The sequence below is a fragment of the Emys orbicularis genome, chromosome 8, assembly GCF_028017835.1.
Source record: "Emys orbicularis isolate rEmyOrb1 chromosome 8, rEmyOrb1.hap1, whole genome shotgun sequence".
NCBI classification, from domain to species: Eukaryota; Metazoa; Chordata; order Testudines; family Emydidae; genus Emys; species Emys orbicularis.
In genome coordinates this window covers 14,407,386-14,427,197 of record NC_088690.1, presented here as the reverse complement: position 1 = coordinate 14,427,197, position 19,812 = coordinate 14,407,386, and the positions used below count along the sequence as shown (strand labels likewise).

The following is a 19,812-nucleotide window of genomic DNA, read 5'->3' as shown; positions in this document are numbered from 1 at the left end:
GAAAACCGAGCCTCAAAGGGAATCAGAGAGTCAGGTAGTCAGCGTGACATTGACCTTTAGGTAGAAAACAGTTCTCTGTCTGAAGCTCTGCCATTATCTGCTGTTCTGTATGCCAGTTATCTTGGGTCCGCACCTTGCAACCTAAGGTGTACTGTCATCAATCATTTGCTGTTGTCTGTTGTGTTCTGGTTCCTTGCTGCCCTCCCTTTGTTAATAAATTAGTTTGCTTATATGCATAAAATTATCTGATCTTGAGACTGCTTATTCACAGCATCATCCATCCAGCATTTAACTATAAGAGAAATAAACAAGGTCTCTGAGGAGATATCCCTGAAGAAATATATAGGATAAATAGCTGCATCAAATATATATCGATGTGCAGGAGGATAGAATTCATTCATTAAAAGCAGAATGGAATGCTGTTTTAATGTACCTTATAAGATTTTAGTTTAGATAAGAAACCTACTCTTTTCCTCTTCTGGTGCAACTTGCATGCCGGGATCTTGTTTCTTTGACTAGATCGTAAATGCATAATTTCTCATAATCTTTTACAGACCACACAGGCTGGTTCCCTCTTTCTCTGCACTTCCACTTCATTGCTCTGAATTCTCAGTTTCAGCTCGGAGCATGTCTGGGCCCCGGATGACGTCAGAGAGCCTCAGGGGAGTTAGGAGACTTCTATTTGGCATTTGAATAAAACCTCAGCATTTGTTTTTCACCGTCATTTGTTATAAGGCGATTGTTGAACAGTCTCCCCTGTAGATCTGTGACCATTTGGAAAAATTGCTCTGTACAATTTAGGACTTCAGGTTGATATGATGAAGTTGTTACTATAAAAATTGCTGTAACATTGAATGCCTCTATGTTAATGTGGAATCCACCATGGGCTGACATGGTTTCTAGCATCAGATTAGGGACAACGGAGAGTAGTTAGTCTTACCATCTGTAGTCTGACCACACAATGGGCATGCTAAGAAGTTTTTCTCAAGTGAGAACAGTTTTCCCCAACACCTCAACAGGGGGCAAGGGTTTGGAGAGTGGAAAATTAGCAGCAGCAGGGCAAACAAACCAAGGTACTGATGTTAGCCTTTAAAAATCACAGCGGATGGATGCATCGGGGGAAGACTCAGAGAGCCACACAGGAAGTTTTGGGCAGGAGAGGGAAAAAGACTGGGATGCTTTCATAGGTGGGGGGAGGGGTGATTTAGCTGAGGGGATCAACCAAGGTCAGAGCACGGTGAGCTGGAAAGAGAGATGAAGACTCCATGACGGAGAAGACAAGCCATGCACTGCAGGAGAAGGATCCTGAATGCCCCCAGAGAACTGTGACCCCAGCCCAAAGAATGCCAGGGAGTGATGTGGAAATTGAGGCAGGGAAATGCATGTAGAGTTATTTTATATAGAGTTATGTATTTATTGTGTGAGTACAGCGCAATGGTGTTAAAATCCTGTGCAAAGCGTGTGTGTGTGTGTGTGTGTGTGTATGATGTGTTACCTACCACATGCTCTGGAAGCGTTAACCTGTGGACCAAGAATGACCACATGGCTGGAGTTCTGGGTGAGGGTGCGTTCAACCAATGAGGATGTTGTGGGAAGTGTGTGTGTGTGGGGGGGGGTCAGCACTGGTCCCAAGGGTCAAGCAACTGGACCACAGGGTCAAAGCTATGAGGACCCCAAGCTAGGGACAGTGCATGGGCACTGTTCAGACTGTGGAGGCTTAAAGCACACAGGGGATTCGGCAGCTGTCACAGAAGTATAGTGATTGTCCAAGAAGGGGCATTTGACTAGATGCTGTGACAGCGTCTCCTTGTCTTGAGCCCTCTCCCAGAATATTCCACATTCAGGGTGGATAAAGGAGAAGTGAAACTGAATCCCAGTTATTGCTTCTAGCTAAAAACCATTCTATAGTTACTAGGTTCCTTTCAGTTCCGTTTTTACCTAAAAGGACAGTATTAGGTAAAAACGATGGGCCAGATTAATGTAACCGCATTGCCCCGTATATTTGCACACAATTGCCATTCCTTTGTTATTAATAATGCCATAGATTATTAAAACTAAGGCCCAATCCTACGACTGGTTGCATGGGCAGGCCCCTGCAGTCATGAAGATTTCAATCAGGTTTTTCATAGTTGTAGTATCCCACCCCAGTGGAGCTAGTTACAGGGTGAAGGGCTTAAAATATTTATTATTGAGCTAGTGTTTGTGGCGTCAGTCCTGGTGAACACAGCCTCTCTCTGCAAAAATGGCAAAAAGCTGCAACTTCTGAGCAGATCTGTGAATTAGCCTCCAAGTACCAATGTTGTAGAGAGATTTTTGCCATTGTCACAGAAAACTACATTTTGGATGTTCAGGTCAAAACAATGCATTCCCTCTTACAAGACAATAGCCTCTAGTTTTTGCAAACAAAAGTGAAAAATACATTCAAGGTCAAGTGAAAAATGTTTGTCTTTCTGGCAAACTCACAAAAATCCGGGGCTCAAGCTTAGCAGCTGGGGTCAAGCCGTTGAGTCAATGGAGCTACTCCACTGATTTACACCAGCTGAGGATTTGGCCCTAAGTCACCAGTTAGGGCCAGCAATTTCTTTTGCTGAACAATGGTACCAGAGTACCATTGCGTCTGATGAAGTGGGCATTCACCCACAAAAGCTTATGCTCCAATACTTCTGTTAGTCTTAAAGGTGCCACAGGACCCTCTGTTGCTTTTTAATGGTACCATAGCATTTTTCTCCCTCTTTCCCAAGCGTTGTTCCTTGTTGTACTTGTTTGTTTTTTCATAATACCAGATTCACATTCATGACTCTTTTTTCCCCCCTTTTAATGAAAAGCACAGTAAAACTAAGTGCCATTCAATTTCCATCCACTCCAGGTTTTTACAGCAGTTCATTAGAAGCGCTGAGCAGTGGACTCTCTCTGCAGTCTTGGCTGCAGTTCAATACTGTACGTATTCTTGCGCTAAGATTTACCTCTTACATTCAAAAAGGGCTCTTAAATCAACAAACCTGTTAACATCTTCTCCAGCTCTGGGTGCCTTGGAGATAAAATGCTTGTGTTCTAATGGACGAGTCATCATTGATCTTAAAGAGGAATAGCCTCGTTTGTGCAGGAATGTCCTCCGTAGAACGGTTTCATTTGGCTCGGATTTCAATTTATATTAACATTTCACCCTGGAACTTTAGCATCTTTGGGCTTAATATTGCTCCCATTGAAAACGACAGCCATTTGGAGTCCCTGGAAGCAAGATACTGCCAGATATGCTGTGTTTAAAGTTCTGACTGCACCAACCTGAAATAGCTTGCTTGCATTGTTACAGAAATAAAAATTATATGACACACATGTCAACACAAAACTCATTCAATGCAAGGATCATGAGCTTTTAATTTGTCTTCCAAAGGCAAATACAAACATTTCAGTTAGTGAAGCTTACTATGTAAACTGTTTTACTAAATGTGTTTTATTACTTTATAACCCCATTGTTATTCAGTAAAAAGCATTTGCCCTGATTCTCCACCGCCTTGCAACATGTCATCACAAATTGAGGGTAAAGAAAATGTGTGTGTGTGGTGTGTGTGTTTGTGTCTGTGTGTGTTTGTTTCAGAATTTACTGGGCAATGTTCAGATTTCATTTGGTGGCTCCATTATATCTTCCTATGAATGTAAAACTATAGGCCAGATTTATCATTAGTGTAATTCTATTGACTTCAGCTGAGTTACTCCAGTGGTAGTTACAGCCTACTATGCAAAACACTATCTAACATATACGCTCATTAATCAGTGTCATAACTTATCCCAGACATAGCCAGCCCTTAGCACGTCTGTGTCTGCACACTCTTTCCAGCACACGATGTTCCACCATTTTGCGGGGCTGGGTTATTACATTGCCTTGTACGTCTCTTTGTTCCAGACCGGCAGGGAGTCCAGGATGACCAGCAGCTCCAGCTACCATTTGTCTTACCACCTGTAAAATGATTTTTAAAAATAGATTATAAGGTTCATTTCACAAGCAAGTGAGTCTCAGCTGAAAGCTAAATTGCTTTATTACAGTGGCATGCTGCACTTGAGAGCTGGTGCAGAGTCAACTGAAGTTTCTTATGGGAGTGAGTCAGAGGCTGCCATGATAAACTTATTCTTTAGACCAGAGATCTAATCCTAGCTGTGACACTGGTTCCCTCTGCATCCTCGAGACTTAACTAGCACGTAGGCTTGTTGAGAGGATCAATGTTTATATGGCACTTTGAAAACAGGGTCTTCTAAAGAATATTTACCGTATTCAGATTGGTAGTCCATTGCTTTTTATTCTGCTTCTCTGATAATTTGCTGGGTTACAATTTGGCCTCTCTTTCCCAAGTGATTGGTGACGTGTCTCAGTGATGCATCTGTCTCACCTCCAAAAGGATCAAAGTTTCAGTCTTGTTCCAGGCAGGTCATCATAGTAATGCTGCCTGGGGAAATGCTGCCGAGATTCTTTGAGGAAGGGTCATTTCAGGGCTTTTTCATTACTGTATACTCTGACTTGCCAGCAGAGTTCAATACTATAGATTATGGTGTCTCTTTAGATTGATGGGAGCACATGATAGGGCTGTCACTGCATTATTTTTTTTTAATTTACTCAACTGGTCTCTGTGTGTATCACAGACACTGTATTAATCCAGTTGTGTTGAAGTTTGCTATGAAGTCCTGATGGACCCATATGCTCTTACTATCTGTATTACCAAGGCATCAGTTTTCCACTGATGTGGACCCAGGGCCTAACTCCTATTGATTTCAATCAGTGTTTAGGTGCTTTTGAAAATCCCATAAGGTGCCTATCTCCAGCTTTAGGTGTCTAAATCAGGGGTGGCCAATCTGTGGCTCCGGAGCCACATTCGGCTCTTCAGAAGTTAATATGCGGCTTCTTGTATAGGCACCGACTCTGGGGCTGGCGCTACAGGCGCCAACTTTCCAATGTGCCGGGGGGTGCTCACTGCTCAACCCCTGGCTCTGCCCCCATTCCACCCCTTCCTGCCCCCTCCCCTGAGCCTGCCGTGCCCTCGCTCCTCCCCCCTTCCCCTCAGAGCCTCCTGCACGCCACGAAACAGCTGATCTGGAGGTGCGGGGAGGGAGGGGCAGGCACTGGGAGCAGGGGTGGGGAGCTGATGGGGGGCAGCTGACGTATTACTGTGGCTCTTTGGCAATGTACATTGGTAAATTCTGGCTCTTTCTTGGGCTCAGGTTGGCCACCCCTGGTCTAAATGCTTTTGAAAATCTGACCTCTAGTCACTATTGTTTTGTTGATAGCATCAAGCATCATCCCTGGCCTCTGCCATGGCTTTCTCAGTTTATCTTCTCTCTCTCGTTTTCTCTCTCCCGGGGTTTGCATTGTTGTCCATCACTGTAATACCGATAAGTATCCTCCTGCTTAGCAGAGGTCCAAAAGTGGATGTCACATTAGCTCTTGCAAATCGGTACCTCAAAGACGCCTAGGTCAAATGGCTCTAGAAGTCTAGTTCCTCCCAGTGACACACAGATCAATGAGGACCATCTGGGTATAACGACTCCTTTCAGTCTCCATAGTGAGAGATCAGCGTTCCGCCATTTAAAGGCTATTTCCACACTTCCCCCTCTGTTATTTCTGTCTGACACTCGAAGCGTTGATCCAACCTCCAGTCAGATCATATTTCACGGGCTCCTTGATGGAGCCTGGTGCAGCTTACAACTGCAGCAGAGTGCTGCTGTCGGGTTCTGCCCATTTCCCCAGCCTTGCTGGTGATTGATTCCTTTCCCTGACGCGTCTGAGATCACACTTGTAACCACAGAAGAAGGAGGATCTAGTCTGGCTTATTGTAGTGATCTACACATGCCTTAAATACACTGAGCGGTGCACTAAGGCCTAGGAAAACTGATCCCTTGATGAGTCTCACAGAGCAGGGCAAAGCTCTGGCTGTTAGAGCTGTTAGCCGGCTGCTATTCTTCAGCTCAGACTTTGCCGTCTCCGCCAATTTATGCTGCTGACGTCTCTCCAGCTTTTAAAGCCTCCCTTGTTTAACCTGGCTTATTTATAATAATTACTTGAGCAGTTAATTTTACTCGTTTGCAAAGCCCCTAAGACTGCTTGGCACGAAAGGTGGTTTAGAAGTGAAGGTTTGATTGATGAATGGATTCAAATAGCGGCTGATTAGCATTGCCCAGGGTGAGAGCACAGTTGCTATTTCCCCCCCCCCCCCATTCCTCACCGCCATGTATGCATGTTGTCACCCTACCTCTGCGTCTGGTCTTCTCACAGGCTGGGCCCTCATAACCCAGTGGGCACTGACAAACACAGACGTCCCCAAGAAGCATGGATTCAGCATTGTTCTGACAAGGGCCACAGCGGCAGGCGTTGAACTCTGTTAAGTAATCGTCCAAAGCCCTTTTCAGGTTTTGCCTTTTTGTTTCAATATCATCAAGGTTGCTTCTACGGAGGATTTCATGTATGGGTTGTAGCTGCGTAGAACAGAAGAGAATATGTGGCTGCGATGGATTATAATTGCTTTGGTGGGTGCACAAAAAAGGGGATTTAATTTAATGAGTACAGTTCAACTTATAAAGTACTACAGCCATAGCGTGTTGGACATTTATTGGAGAACCCCCAGAGCTGAAGAAACAACTTACTTTCCTAGACAGCTAGATATGGTGTGTGTACAATATTATAGATGGGCCAAAGCCAGAAACCTCAGCTCCAAAGCCCTGGTAATTTTGGAGGTGTTGGAATTATTTGAATACTTGGATGTATGTGCATCCCTTTGATTCTGCTCCCAAATCAGCTCCAGGGCCAGCCCACAACATTTTGGCACCTGAGGTGGGAAGCTCAAATGACACCCCCATGCCCCCTCACTTGGGCCAAAACTTTGAAAGGTCTCAGTTCTGCCTTCTTCCTGTTCTACTCCTCTCATGGTACTGCTCTGCTACCTACCCCAATAAAGGAGAACTAACAACTTAAAATGCTTTGTTCAAAAATTTTAAATAACACAACTTTCAAACGTCTGAACAGCAAATGTAACTTTTCTTGTCTGCATACGAAACACTGGCATTTTTATCTGTTTGAATAATCAAAGTGGTGCTTTCCGTGCCTTCTTGGTTACAAAGATTTGAACTGCTTCCTGAAGGTCAACAGTCTGAGCCAGCTCATGCTCTATTGAGATGGTTGCAAGGCCGACCAGCCTCTCCTGCATCATTGTGGAGCGTAGATGTGTTTTTATTAACTTCAGCTTGGAGAAGTAGTGTTCTCCACTGGCAACTGTTACAGGAAGTGTTAGAAGTATGTGCAGAGCAACAAAAGCATTTGGAAAGAGTGTGGTCATCTTATTTGTGCACATATATTCCAGAACAGCCTTTGGAGTTGATCCTGCTGAAATGTATCTTGAAAGGGCTTTCAGTTCATCACCTAAATCACTCGCATCAATATCGTGCATGTCATCATGTGTCAACACTGTCTCTAGTGTCCTGCATTGCTGGTGTAGGCCTTCAGGTATAGTGAGGCGTTTTGGAATATCATACAACATCCCAAATATACTGCTGTGTTCCTTGAGCTGCATGAAACGTTCAACTGACTGTATTGCACAATCTAGCACCTGGTTAAAGAATTCAACTTTGAATTGTTGTTTGGGGTCTCTTATGGGATTATCCCCTGCCCCGTAATCAAAATGTCTTCTTCTTCAGTGACTCTTGTACTCTTGAATGGGTGGGAAAATAGCTTCAGTGTGAAGTTCCTCTGCCAACTTCTGTGCACTCTTCAGAACGTTTTGAAATCCCTCATCTGACTGGTAAGACTGTAGGTATGACTTTGCTTTGTCCAGTTGTTCCATTGCTCCAGATATATCAAGGTCAACACCTTGGAGTCTCTTGCTTACAACATTTATTTCGAACAGTATGTCATGCCACAACACTAAGCCACACAGTAATGTGAAGTTATGTATGTTTCTGGTTTTTACATTTCCCTCTGCCACTGTTCTCCCATGAACAGTTCCTGTCATAGCATTATCCTCCATAATGGCAACTCTGGCATCATCTATCTTCCCAATTTGGTGTTTGATAGGCTTTATCGCCTCCACTCAACTTTCCCATCATGTGGCACTCCGTGGTTTCAGTGTCAGAGAGGATGGTCCCAGATGTTGCTTCAAAATTTGCCATCAATGAGTTGATGCAAAGAAAACTACATAGATGCTTTGAATTACATTAAAAAATTCAGCAGCCTCACTAGAAGTTGATGCTGCATCACTGACCGCCAAGTTCAATGAATGAGAACTGCATGGGACAAAAAAAGCTTGAGGGTTTAACTCTCGGATCCATGTCTGCACTCCTCTGTTCTTTCCTCTCATGTTGGCACCATTATCGTAGCCCTGACCTCTCATGTTAGCTATCGCAATTCCCGTATCTTCCAGCTTTTTAAGAAGCACATTTGTCATACCAGCTCCTGTAGTATCATCAATGTCAATAAATTCTAGAAAATGCTCTCTGACAGTCACCATTGCAGAGACATTTTCACTAGGTTCTGTTCTTGTTACAAAATGCACCATTAAAGTCATTTGTTCCATAGGCTGATGTCAGGTGTGCAGTCCAGAATAACAGAGTAATATCTTGCTGACTTCAGATCTGCCACAATCTTCTGTTTGACTTTTATTGCCAGTAACTGTATGATCTCATTTTGAATTGGTTTTCCAAGGTTGTGGTGTGTGTACATTTCTTGGGTGGTAACTCTTCTTTGATGCTCCTGGAGTACAGCATCAAACTCAGCCATCAGCTCCACAATTTTAAGGAAGTTTCCATTGTTTGGCACATACCGCTGATCTGAAGTGCCACGCAGTGCTAGGTTTTGGGAAGCAAGCATTCTCACAATGGCAATGAGCCTTTTCAGAATATTTTGCCAGTAAAGAGACTCTGATGCAATCTTCTTTCGATGCTGATCATCTATGGTGGCCTTTAACCTTAGTCTCATCTCAAGCTCTTTCCTCCTATGGAATGCTCTCTGGTGATTTGCTGCCTTCTCATGGCATGCCAGATTTCTAGCCAGATTTTTCCAGTCCTTTGTTCCTGTAGAACCCGATGTGGCTGGAACATTAGACTGGAAGAGTTTGCAATAAAAACAGTATGCAGCATTCTGGGTTTTTGAGTACATAAGCCATGGCCTCTCCACTTTGTCACCATTGGGGATTTCACACCAGTAATGTGTTGGATGGAAACTTCTATTTTCATTGTCTTTGGGGAACATGAAGTTTTTCACTTGCTATGGCCCATGCAGTACAAGGAAGTCCCTCAGGCTACTGCTCAAGTGGGTCCACAGTCCTGGATCATCTAGACTTAAGGAACTAAACTCAGCAGCAGCTGTTTCTTGTGCCTCCACCACACTCTTCTCTGATCTACACTTTTCTTCAGGAATGTGCATGGTTACATCCATTTGAGATGGAGATATGGATGCTGCAGTAGCTGCCAGGTCACCTGCACTCTGACTAACGGGAAGATCAGGCATCTCCTCACCACTCTCATCCTCACTGGGGCTGGAAGGCTCACCATGAACATTTGTGTCTATGTATTCCAGGAGAGCTCCTTCCTGCTTAGATAAAAAAGCTTCCTTTGCCTTCTTTCTTTTTCTGAATGCTGCCCCAGAGGGGTGTTTTCTTCTTTCACTCATGACTGCTGTTCTGTGCCAGCTATAGTGGCTCTCAACACTCAATTGAAGGGGACAAATAAGCAGGCTGGTAGCAGGGCCTGAGTGAGGGAAGATATCAGCATCTTAAGGGCCTAACTGTCTCCTACTACTTCAGTTGACTGCCTGTTCTCCTCAAGTGGATTCAGGGAAGCAGCAGAAAACAGGAAGCTCCCTGAGAAGCTGGTGTTAATCAGTCCAGGCTCCTGGGGGTGCTCGAGAGGTACATAAGAGGCTCCTCCTCCTCTCTCTCCCTGCAGCTCCTGTTGCTTTCTGTTATTCCCTCTCACCTTTTCTCCTGCCTGCCTGTTATGTTTCTTGTGCCTTCCTTCCTCCAGCACAGCATCCACCATCTCTGTGCATCTAGAGCAGAGAGAATACATATGCACCAGCAGCAGACACAATTTTCTACACTCTGGGTCCAGGGCCGGCGCAACCCATTAGGCGACCTAGGCAGTCGCCTAGGGCACTACAATTTGGGGGGCGGTGACCGCGGCAGTATTTCGGCGGCGGGACCTTCCGCCCGCCGCTGTGGGGGGCGGCATTTCGGGGCGGGACCTTCCGCCGCCTAGGGCAGCAGAAAAGCTGGCGGCGCTCCTGTCTGGGTCGTAGTGGCGACCCCCCACAGTCTGGCACCTGAGGCGGCCACCTCAGTTTGCCTGATGGTAAGGCCAGCCCTGATCAGATCAAAAACCACAAGGGGCCATATTATTTGATTCATATTTAAATGTTCCCACCCACAGTCTTGCAAGAGTTTTCCATGATTTCTGCCATTTTGGACCAGAGTCCTTTGGTAGTAGCTTGTGACGTTTCAGTGCCATCTAATCTAAACTCTAGCCTAACCACCTTAATCAGAGCAGTATCAGTCCAGCATCAATATATACTACACGCATAGATCTCTATGTATGAAGCACACATAGTACATACATCCGTGGTATGGTATGATACAGTTAAAACATATTGTGCCATATGAAATATTTAAAACATCATGAGTCTAACAATACTAACATCTAAATCTGCTATGTATTTAGGCCTATATATTCAAATGTGGGTATCTAAAACTATGAACCTAACTTCCATATTTACCCACTTAAATAAAAATGAACTGATTTCCTGAGGTGCTAAGGATCCACCATTCCTATTGAAATGTTCAGCACCCTGAAAAATCAGGTTTTTATGTGGCTGTCTATATAAGGATTTTAGATAGCTAACTTTAGGCACTGAAATTAGCAAAAATTGGACTTAATATCTTTCCCCTTATATGTTTCATATTCATGTAATAGATTTTCTCAAGCACATGACAGTTCAAACAAAGTACATTTTAAAAATCAAGGTTGGCTTTATATATATATATATATATATGTGTGTGTGTGTGTGTGTATGTACATATACCTGAATGAGACTGATACATGCTCATCTGATCACACTGGTTGCAGAGACTGAGTTTTCTCTTATTACAAATACAGCATAGAAAAGATTTTCTGAGGAAGTCCTACATGGCTTTGAAAATGTTTCTTAAAAACAATGTGCATAAGATCCTTTAACAAATAAGAGTGAGCTAAAGATAAGAGGCATTCAAGTGGACACAAGTGCTTAGCAGCAGCCTGAACTCACTCCAGATCCCCACAAAATTGCAGAGCTCCTAGAGCCGCCAACTGAGAGGTCACCGAGTGAGTTACTAGAAAATTGCAGCAAATTTTGCCCAGAGTTGATGGAAACTTGCACAGAAGGGTGGATAACCTGCAGCAGAATGCTCAGCTGTTACTGAGTGTTTCTATTTAAACAACCCATTTTGTCAATATGGCAGAATGTTCTGTAATTTCCTATTTACCCAGCTAATAGTGTGGATAATTCCTGCTTCTGGGTTCCTTTCTACCTTCTCTCACATTTTGTTGCCAAAGTCAGAGGCAGAAGTGCTTTTAAGTTAGAAGGAGGGGAATGGCAATGGAGTAGCACGACTCGGTACCTGTACAATTGCCTAGATGCTCCTCATTTCATCGCACAGTTGTAGTCCCAGAGTAGGCTGGCAATTATAAGTTCTCATGGAAGATTTTCCACCCTTAAGTGCAAGGAGAGAAACACCCCCTCCACTGCCACACACTCAGAGCCGCGCCTATCAAGAAAATGTCTTGTCGAAGGCGGCGCTGCACTGAGAGATAGCAATGGCACAAAATAAAAGCTGCAGTATCTGACTGCAGTGAGTTCTTTTCCCTCCTCACTGACCTCCTCCTTTCCTGGTCTATCTCCTCTCAAGGACTCCCTTGCTGAAAGCTCTCAGGGTGCTGTGGCAGTTGGTCTGGAATGTCCTTGTTCCATTTTATGGGACACACAAGACTTGGGGGTGTTCTGGTTAGGGTGACTAGACAGCAAGTGTGAAAAATCGGGACTAGGGGTGGAAGGCAATAGGTGCCTATATAAGAAAAAGCTCCATATATCGGGACTGTCCCTATAAAATTGGGACATCTGATCACCCTAGTTCTGGTTTTAGCCCCTCCCTGGGCATGAATAAGCTACTGAAAGAGGATGTGCCTCCCCAAGCTGTACAGTTCTTGTAACTCAGTGAAAACCTTCCCTTCCCTTATCAAGAATGTAAAAACTCAGGGCTCACTGATGTCGATGGTTCTACACTAACTTACACTAGTCAAAGATCAGGTCCTCCGAATGGAGAATCCAGCAGCAGTAATTTAATTTTATTTGTCTTTAGCTTTCCAGGCTTTTGAATTTGAGGCCTAATCCTATGATGTGAGTTACCATGGAGTTGTGTCCTTTGTAGGATGGTCACCCATAACATCCGATTCTTGTTAAATGAATGCTGGTGTCAGGGTGACAACCACGGGGCTTGAAATCGGAGACGAGACAATGGCAGCAGTCTCCTCAGTCTGCCCCATCGATGTGCCTCAAGTCTGACCTAAGGAGATCCAGAGATCACCTACTGGGGTACAATGATTTTCAGTTTCCATGTACTTGGCATCTCAGTTGACATCAGAGATCCAGCTTTAGTTGTGATTTCCTGATTTTTATTTTATTTATTTATTGTCTGGAAGCAGCAGGACCTAGACCACTAATTTACAGAGGCCATCAAACAGCCAGCAAACTGTGTATTTAGAACTCCAAGAACTGCCTAGAGAAGGCACCCAGAATCAGCTGCTGGTGTGACCAACATGAATTGGTCCTCCAGCAGCTAGCAGGGCTGGGAGCAGGCTGAGCTGGCAAGATAAAAAGGTCTGGATGATTTTTCCAGGGGCCATTTCTGGGTGAAGCTGGGACCAGGGGAGGAAGGATTTCTCCTGTCTTAACCCAGGAGGCAAAGCCTGGTCAGGAGCTCTGGCTATACCTTTTTGGTTGAGCCAACACAGGATTGTTGATTTATGTTATGGAAGGTAAAGCCCAGGTAGCCATCTTGAGTTGAATATCAATTCACTGCAGTAAAAGTCAAGTGAGCGCACTTCATGAATTGCCCCACTGGTTCAGGCAAACACAATGACATGGTAACCTAGAAGTCAGAGATTCTGTATTTCATGCAGTTGATCTACTTATTCCTATAACTAGAACAATGCCTAATCCCCTGGAGCCGCCCCTTCAAGAAAAGGGGCTTTTTTATAAAGGCATGGAGTAGAATGTAAGAACGGCCATACCGGATCAGACCAATGGTCCATTCAGCCCAGCATCCTGTATTCTGACAGTGCCCAATGCCAGGTGCTTCAAAGGGAATGAACAGAAAAGGCAATCATCAAGTGAGCCATCCCCTGTCGCCCATTCCCAGCTTCTGGCAAACAGAGGCAAGGGACACTTCAGAGCATGGTTTTGCACCCCAGACCATCGTGGCTAATAGCCTTTGATGGACCGATCCTCCATGAATTTATCTAGTTCTTTTTTGAACCCTGTTATAGTTTTGGCCTTCACACCATCCCCTGGCAATGAGTTCCACAGGTTGACTGTGCATTGTGTGAAAAAATACTTCCTTTTGTTTGTTTTACACCTTGTGCCTATTAATGTCACTGGGTGATCCCTGGTTCTTGTGTTATGTGCAGAAATAAATAACACTCTTTCTCCACACCAGTCATGATTAAGGCTAAGATTTTGTCAAGGATATTTTTAGTAAAACTCATGGACAGGTCACGAGCAATAATGAAAAATTCATGGAAGCCTGTGACCTGTCCCTGACTTTTACTAAAAATATCCATGACGAAATGGGGAGCCTGGGTATCTGCTAGTGGGCTGGGAGCTCCAGGGGTCCCCACCACCCATGGGGGCTTGGAGCTCCAGGGTTCCCCTCCAGGGGCGGTGCTGAGCTACGGGGGTCCTCCCTGCTGCCTGGGGCAGCCAGGAGCTCTGGGGGTTTTCCCCACTGCCTGTGGTGGCTGGGACCTCCAGGGGGCTCCCCCCGCTGCCCGCAGAGGCCAGGAGCTCCAGGGGTTGCCTCCTGCCATCAGCGGCGGCTGGGAGTGGCAGCTGGAGCTATGGGGGTCCCCCCTGCTGCCCACCACAGGTGGGAGCTGTGGAGAGTTCACCAGCCGCCCGCAATGGCTGGGAGCTGCTGGGGTACCCCGCAGCTCCCTGCCTCCACAGGCAGCAGGAGACCTCCTGAAGCTCCCAGGCGACACTGGCTGAAGTCACGGAGGTCTTTGGAAGTCACGGATTCCGTGACCTCCGTGACTAAATTGCAGCCTTACTCATGATTATACAGACCTCCATCATATCCCCCCTTAGTTGTCTCTTTTCCAAGCTGAAAAGTCCCAGGCTTACTAATCTCTCCTCATATGGAAGCTGTTCCCCTAATCATTTTAGTTGCCCTTCTCTGCACCCTTTCCAATTCCAATATACATTTTTTTGAGATGGGGTGATCAGATCTGCATGTAGTATTCAAGATGTGGGTGTACCATGGATTTATATAGAGGTATTATGATATTTTCTGTCTTATCTATCCGTTTCCTAATGGTTTGTGACATTCTGTTCGCTTTTTTGACTGCCACTGCAAATTGAGTGGATGTTTTCAGAGAACTATCCACAATGACACCAAGTTCTCTTTCTTGAATGGTAACAGCTAATTTAGCCCCCATCATTTTGTATGTATAGTTGGGATTATATTTTCCAATGTGCATTACTTTGCATTTATCAACACTGAATTTCATCTGCCATTTTCTTGCCCAGTCACCCAATTTTGTGAGATCCCTTTGTAACTCTTCGCACTCAGCTTTGAGACTGAACTATCTTGAGAAATTTGGTATCATCTACAAATTTTTCCGCCTCACTGTTTACCCCTTTTTCCAGATCATTTATGAATATGTTGAACAGCACTGGCCTCAGTACAGACCCCTGGGGAACACCACTATTTACCTCGCTCCATTCTGAAAACTGACCATTTATTCCTACCCTTTGTTTCCTATCTTTTAACCAGTTACTGATCCATGAAGGAACCTTCCCTCTTATTAAAGTATGGGGAAAGCAGTGGCCAAATTCTATTTACTATTTCAAATAAAAAAAGTGGTTGCATCAAATGTGGGATTAGCTTTTCTACCAGTCTAGCACAGAACTGTCTCTGGATATTTTTTTTATTTTATCTTCTTTGCAAGTTGAGACATAAACTTTGCTCCTAAATTAGAGCATTCAACATGCAAGCTTTTTTGCAAAGACCGCCTAAAACTAGCAAAAACTAGCACTCTTGCTGATGAAGCATTTTGTATTACTACTTATAACAAATAGGAGATAGGTATATGCTAATACCCTTGAGAATTATAGTTCCATAATGGTATGAAAAACTGCTGCAGTGATTGATCAAGAATTGAATTAAAGGTAAATCCATCTGAGCCTTTTTTTAACTTGTGGCATTTTACATTTGGTTTTTTTTGTAGGCAGTTTTAAGTTTTGCATGGAAGTTTTTTAGGTTCCCCAGTTCATTGCAAGAAAATTGTATTAAAGGCAAGAAATGTAAACATGCTTCATTATGCCCCAGCAGTACAATCTAATCAATAAAACATCTTTTACCCTAACTAGAAAATTCTCTTTGCTATTTTGTCTCATCTTTAAGAGTGAAATACTGGATCCTGCTCCATGGCCACAGCAGGGCAAAAACGCAAAGGAAATCGCTACCTGTTTTGAGATGTATATAGTGCCTAACACTGTGATATTGAAGGACAGGGGAGCAACATGTAAGCAGCACAAGAAGCCAAGACAAAGGAATGTCTTGAAGCCAAGTTCTGCAATACCCCGCTCCATAGGAGAAAGTATGTTTATTGGAGTGCAGGGGGTTATGAGCATGACCACTGGACCTGTAAATTGTCTTTATACCCCACATTGGATTGCATGGGGTACATTCATTACAACAGCCTATGAGCTCTATTAGCATCTGCAGAGTGGCTGTGTGGGGGACGAGCCCATCCCTTCAAGTCTCTTTTTGATTCCCTATTTAACAGGGAGAACACAGATTTCAGCTGTCGCGAGAATAATAGGGATTAGGTGACCACTCCTAAAACCATTCCTTGGGAAGCTTGTGCACAGGGACACATCAAAAACTAAACTCTCCACTAAGCCAGCATTAAGCTTCTTGTCTGTCTCACCTTTGATGCTGTTGCTAAGAAATGCACTCCCCATTGTGGAATGTCTGAGAGGTTACCAGATCAGCGGCCCATTACATTTAATCTTGTTCTCTGATGGGATCACAATGAAAATATGAAATGATCTGGTCTACTACACTTTCATTCCTCATAGCGGTGGAGTTTCTTCAACTGCAAAAAGGTCTTACCTCGAAATCAATAACAGCAGGATTATATTTTAATGACCTTCCCCAGTGACGATACATATTGGCATTCCAACTGTTTAAAAGCCCTCCACTTGAACCAACATCTCCACCTTGAATCCGAGGAATAATATCTTCCACTACTGCACTATTGCTTTCATGATCTGGAAAGTTGAATTATAGCTACATATTAGTTACCATTTCCACACATTCAGTAGTACAGTAGAAACAGCGTGACTCAGTGGATGGCCACTTGCCCCCATTAAGGCCCTGATCCTGCACCATTAAAGTCAATGGGAGATTTGCCATTGACTTCAGTGAGCCTGGGGCAAGCCCTAAACAGCCTTCCCCATTAGATAGCTTCTGATGAGTTAAGCAGTCTACGTGCTATAATCATGGTGATGTAGGAGTTAAAGAACTTCTAAACTCCATGGCGCCGATCTGCTCATCTCTCTGACATATACACAGGACCCAATGTGTGGGGCAAAGATGGCTTTATACCATCTTTGTGCTCCCCAGTCCATATACAAAATAGCAATACTTGTCACTTATATCACACTTTTCATATGTAGATGGCAAAGTGCTTTATAAATCTTGGTAAATACCATTATTCCCCTACACATTTTTGTTTGGTTGGTTGTTTTTTTTTTAATAGAGGCGAAGAGACCTGCCCAAGGTCACACATCACGTCATCAGGGAATAGTACTCAGGTCCCCTGAGTCTAAATGAGATAGTTGGAGACGGAAAAAAATTCAGATAGACTGTGGAAGACATAGGCAGGGAGAGAGAAACATTGTATTGGGAATGTTCCATTGAAATGCCTTTTGTACAGAAAATGCATTTTCTGCAAAATTGAAATTTTATGTAGTGTGACAAGGTCGGACTGGAAAGCTGCAAGAGAGTGGTGGAAGCCCTAGACTGATAAAAGCCCTTTTGCCTACAAGCTGAGAAGGAGTTACCTCAGGTCAATTAGGGACACCAGAGTCCAATTAAGGGCTGCCTGAGACCTTTTAAAACTCATGGGGGGAGGCGGGAGAGAAGCTGCTGCAGGGATAGTGGCAGCAAGGAGATAGGTTTCTCCAGTGTGAGAGGCTGTTCTCTTCCCCATAGGGGAAGCAACCAAAATGGAGTGCCTGTTTAGGGGAAGGACTGACACCCCAGGGCAAACAACAGGACAATGTCTCCCCCACACACACTGTGGAGGCATGGAAAGGTATTCCCCCTTTGTTCTTGTGTTTGTAAATTTGTTTCTTTTTTGGTTGGCGGAGGTGCACCCCTTAGGTTTGCCCTGAGGCCTACCCTGAAAATACAGACAAATAAACGCAGAGGGGGAAGACAAACACTGCCTAGAGTGGGCCTGATTTGCCCCAAGCCTGGCCACCACCAAACGAGGAAGTGCTAAGTCTGGTGAGATGGAGGAGGAGGTGCTTTGCCACAGTGGGGAAATTGCAATGAAATATTTTGTTTTGGGTCAGTTTGATCTAAACTAAAATATTTTGGTTTCTTGAATTGAAACAAAACATACACTTTTGACTTAGTTTGACCTTAAACTGCATCTACATATGGTGCAATGATGTCTCATGGGAGTTGTAGTTTGGGTGCCTCATGCCCCCCAGAATGAAATATTTTGATTTGAGACTGTCAGAAAGTTTTGTTTCAATTCAAAATTGTCCAAACAAAACCTTTCCAAATTGAAATATTTTGTTAAATATTAAAAGTTTTGCTCTTTTGACTTTTTGTTCTGATTTGGGGTAATAGTAAATATTGGAATTTCCTGTGAGATGGATATTCCAATTTTTGCTCAGGTCTAGTCAGATGGTCTAAATCAGTGTAGCTCTGTTGCTGTTTTACACCAGCTCAAGATCTTGACCCACCATGTAGGGTGCCCACTTGTACTACCCTAGCTTTTGAGGTTGTGGACAGGGAATTGTTCAAACCCTAATGCATATTATCCTTTAGTTAGAGGTTAAATTGAATCTCTCTTGGAAAAAAAACACAAGTTAGAATAGGGAAAATGGTTTGTGAATCTGAATTAGTTTTGTGAACACTCCAACCCAACATTTATTTTGAGAGGTTCATGAAACCCCTTGAGCTGCATCCATCCCTACTTTAAATCATAACCTAACCCCCACTTGCACCTCCAGATCCAGGGTAGTCAGAAATCTGCTAATGGCAACAGGGGTAATAGGCCAGACTCACTACTGACATCAGTGGGTAGAACTCCACAAATGCAGTTTGATCCACTTACACCAATGGTGAATTCATTTCAAGATTTACTAGTAAGACAAATATATTCTGTGTACTCCCTTTTCAGGCATCATACCAGTTTTAAGGAATCCTTCCGTCTCACACTTTTTGTATGATAGTGACATTGATATATCTGTTTTTTCCTTTTGGTATATGAGGCCTCCTGACAGACCAAAACAGGAACTTATTGTTTCAGATGTAATGGCTGTGAAACAAAAAAAGAAAAACAATAATGTCAGTGTCATTATTGGTAAGAACATTATATTTTGTCCCCAGTGGTAATTGCGGGTACATCAACCAATAAAATATTCATACAGATATGTGGCATATTTGTGGAAGCCAAGAAATTATTGCCATCATTGTGAAACTGATTTTGCTGGGCTTTGTTGTTCTTGTGTGGAAGCCAAATATATGGCTGGGGTTTATCAGCGATTGTTAAGTCTGAAAGGGCAAAATACTTGCCCCAAGAGATTTTCTTCTAAAAGAAGGGTGAAAAATCTCAAATCTAGGAAGTCCCTTCATATGTCAGGTTCTGTTCTATCTGTTTAAATTCTGTTTCCATATGGGCCAGCTCCTTAGCTGGAGTAAAACTATGTAGACCTTCTAAAGTGAATTGACCTATGCCAATTTTCAGCAGCTGAGTATCTGGTGCATACATCATAATATGCCTCTTAATCATCTTCACACTGAGACTGTATGATTAGCTGCATAATTAGATAGAGGGTCAGAAGACAGTTGCAGAGAGCGTTTGCCTTTTTATAGGCGTTTGACCTTAGCCAAATATGACTTCGCTGGATACATTGGTCAGAACCTGAGCTGATGTAAATTGACATAGCTCAAGTGACCAGCTGAAGTTCTGGCCCCATATATTTTGGCCAGAAGATAATGTTTTACAAAACTTTACTGAACGGATGCTGAAAAAACCTCAGTACTGAAAAAAGCTGCCACAGAATTACAATATCATTTGGGTCAATTTGTATGAGTTATTTAGTGAGATAAAATGACTGGCTAGAATAGTATCTTCAATACAAATGTATCAATTGTTTATCCTTTGAAAATCACTGACGGTTTATTGCATGCTGTTGTATTACCGTTAACGGCTACTGCTGTATGTATTGTAAAAAATAAATAACTAGAATCCTATGAACAAGCTGTAGAGAAGAGAACTGAA

The 19,812-nt window shown here is 43.6% G+C and overlaps 1 protein-coding gene across 1 annotated transcript in view; it reads right to left on the bottom strand.

Moving 5' to 3' along the window:
- Positions 1-3,803: 3,803 nt before the first annotated feature.
- Positions 3,804-19,812, bottom strand: part of C8A (complement C8 alpha chain) — a 43,071-nt gene continuing 27,062 nt past the window's right edge. The window contains exons 8-11 of the mRNA XM_065409875.1: positions 18,718-18,846; positions 16,401-16,558; positions 6,237-6,459; positions 3,804-3,955 (exon numbers count right to left, since the gene is read on the bottom strand). Of these exons, the coding sequence (XP_065265947.1) occupies positions 3,804-3,955; positions 6,237-6,459; positions 16,401-16,558; positions 18,718-18,846 (662 nt within the window). The remainder of the gene's footprint in view (positions 3,956-6,236; positions 6,460-16,400; positions 16,559-18,717; positions 18,847-19,812) is intronic.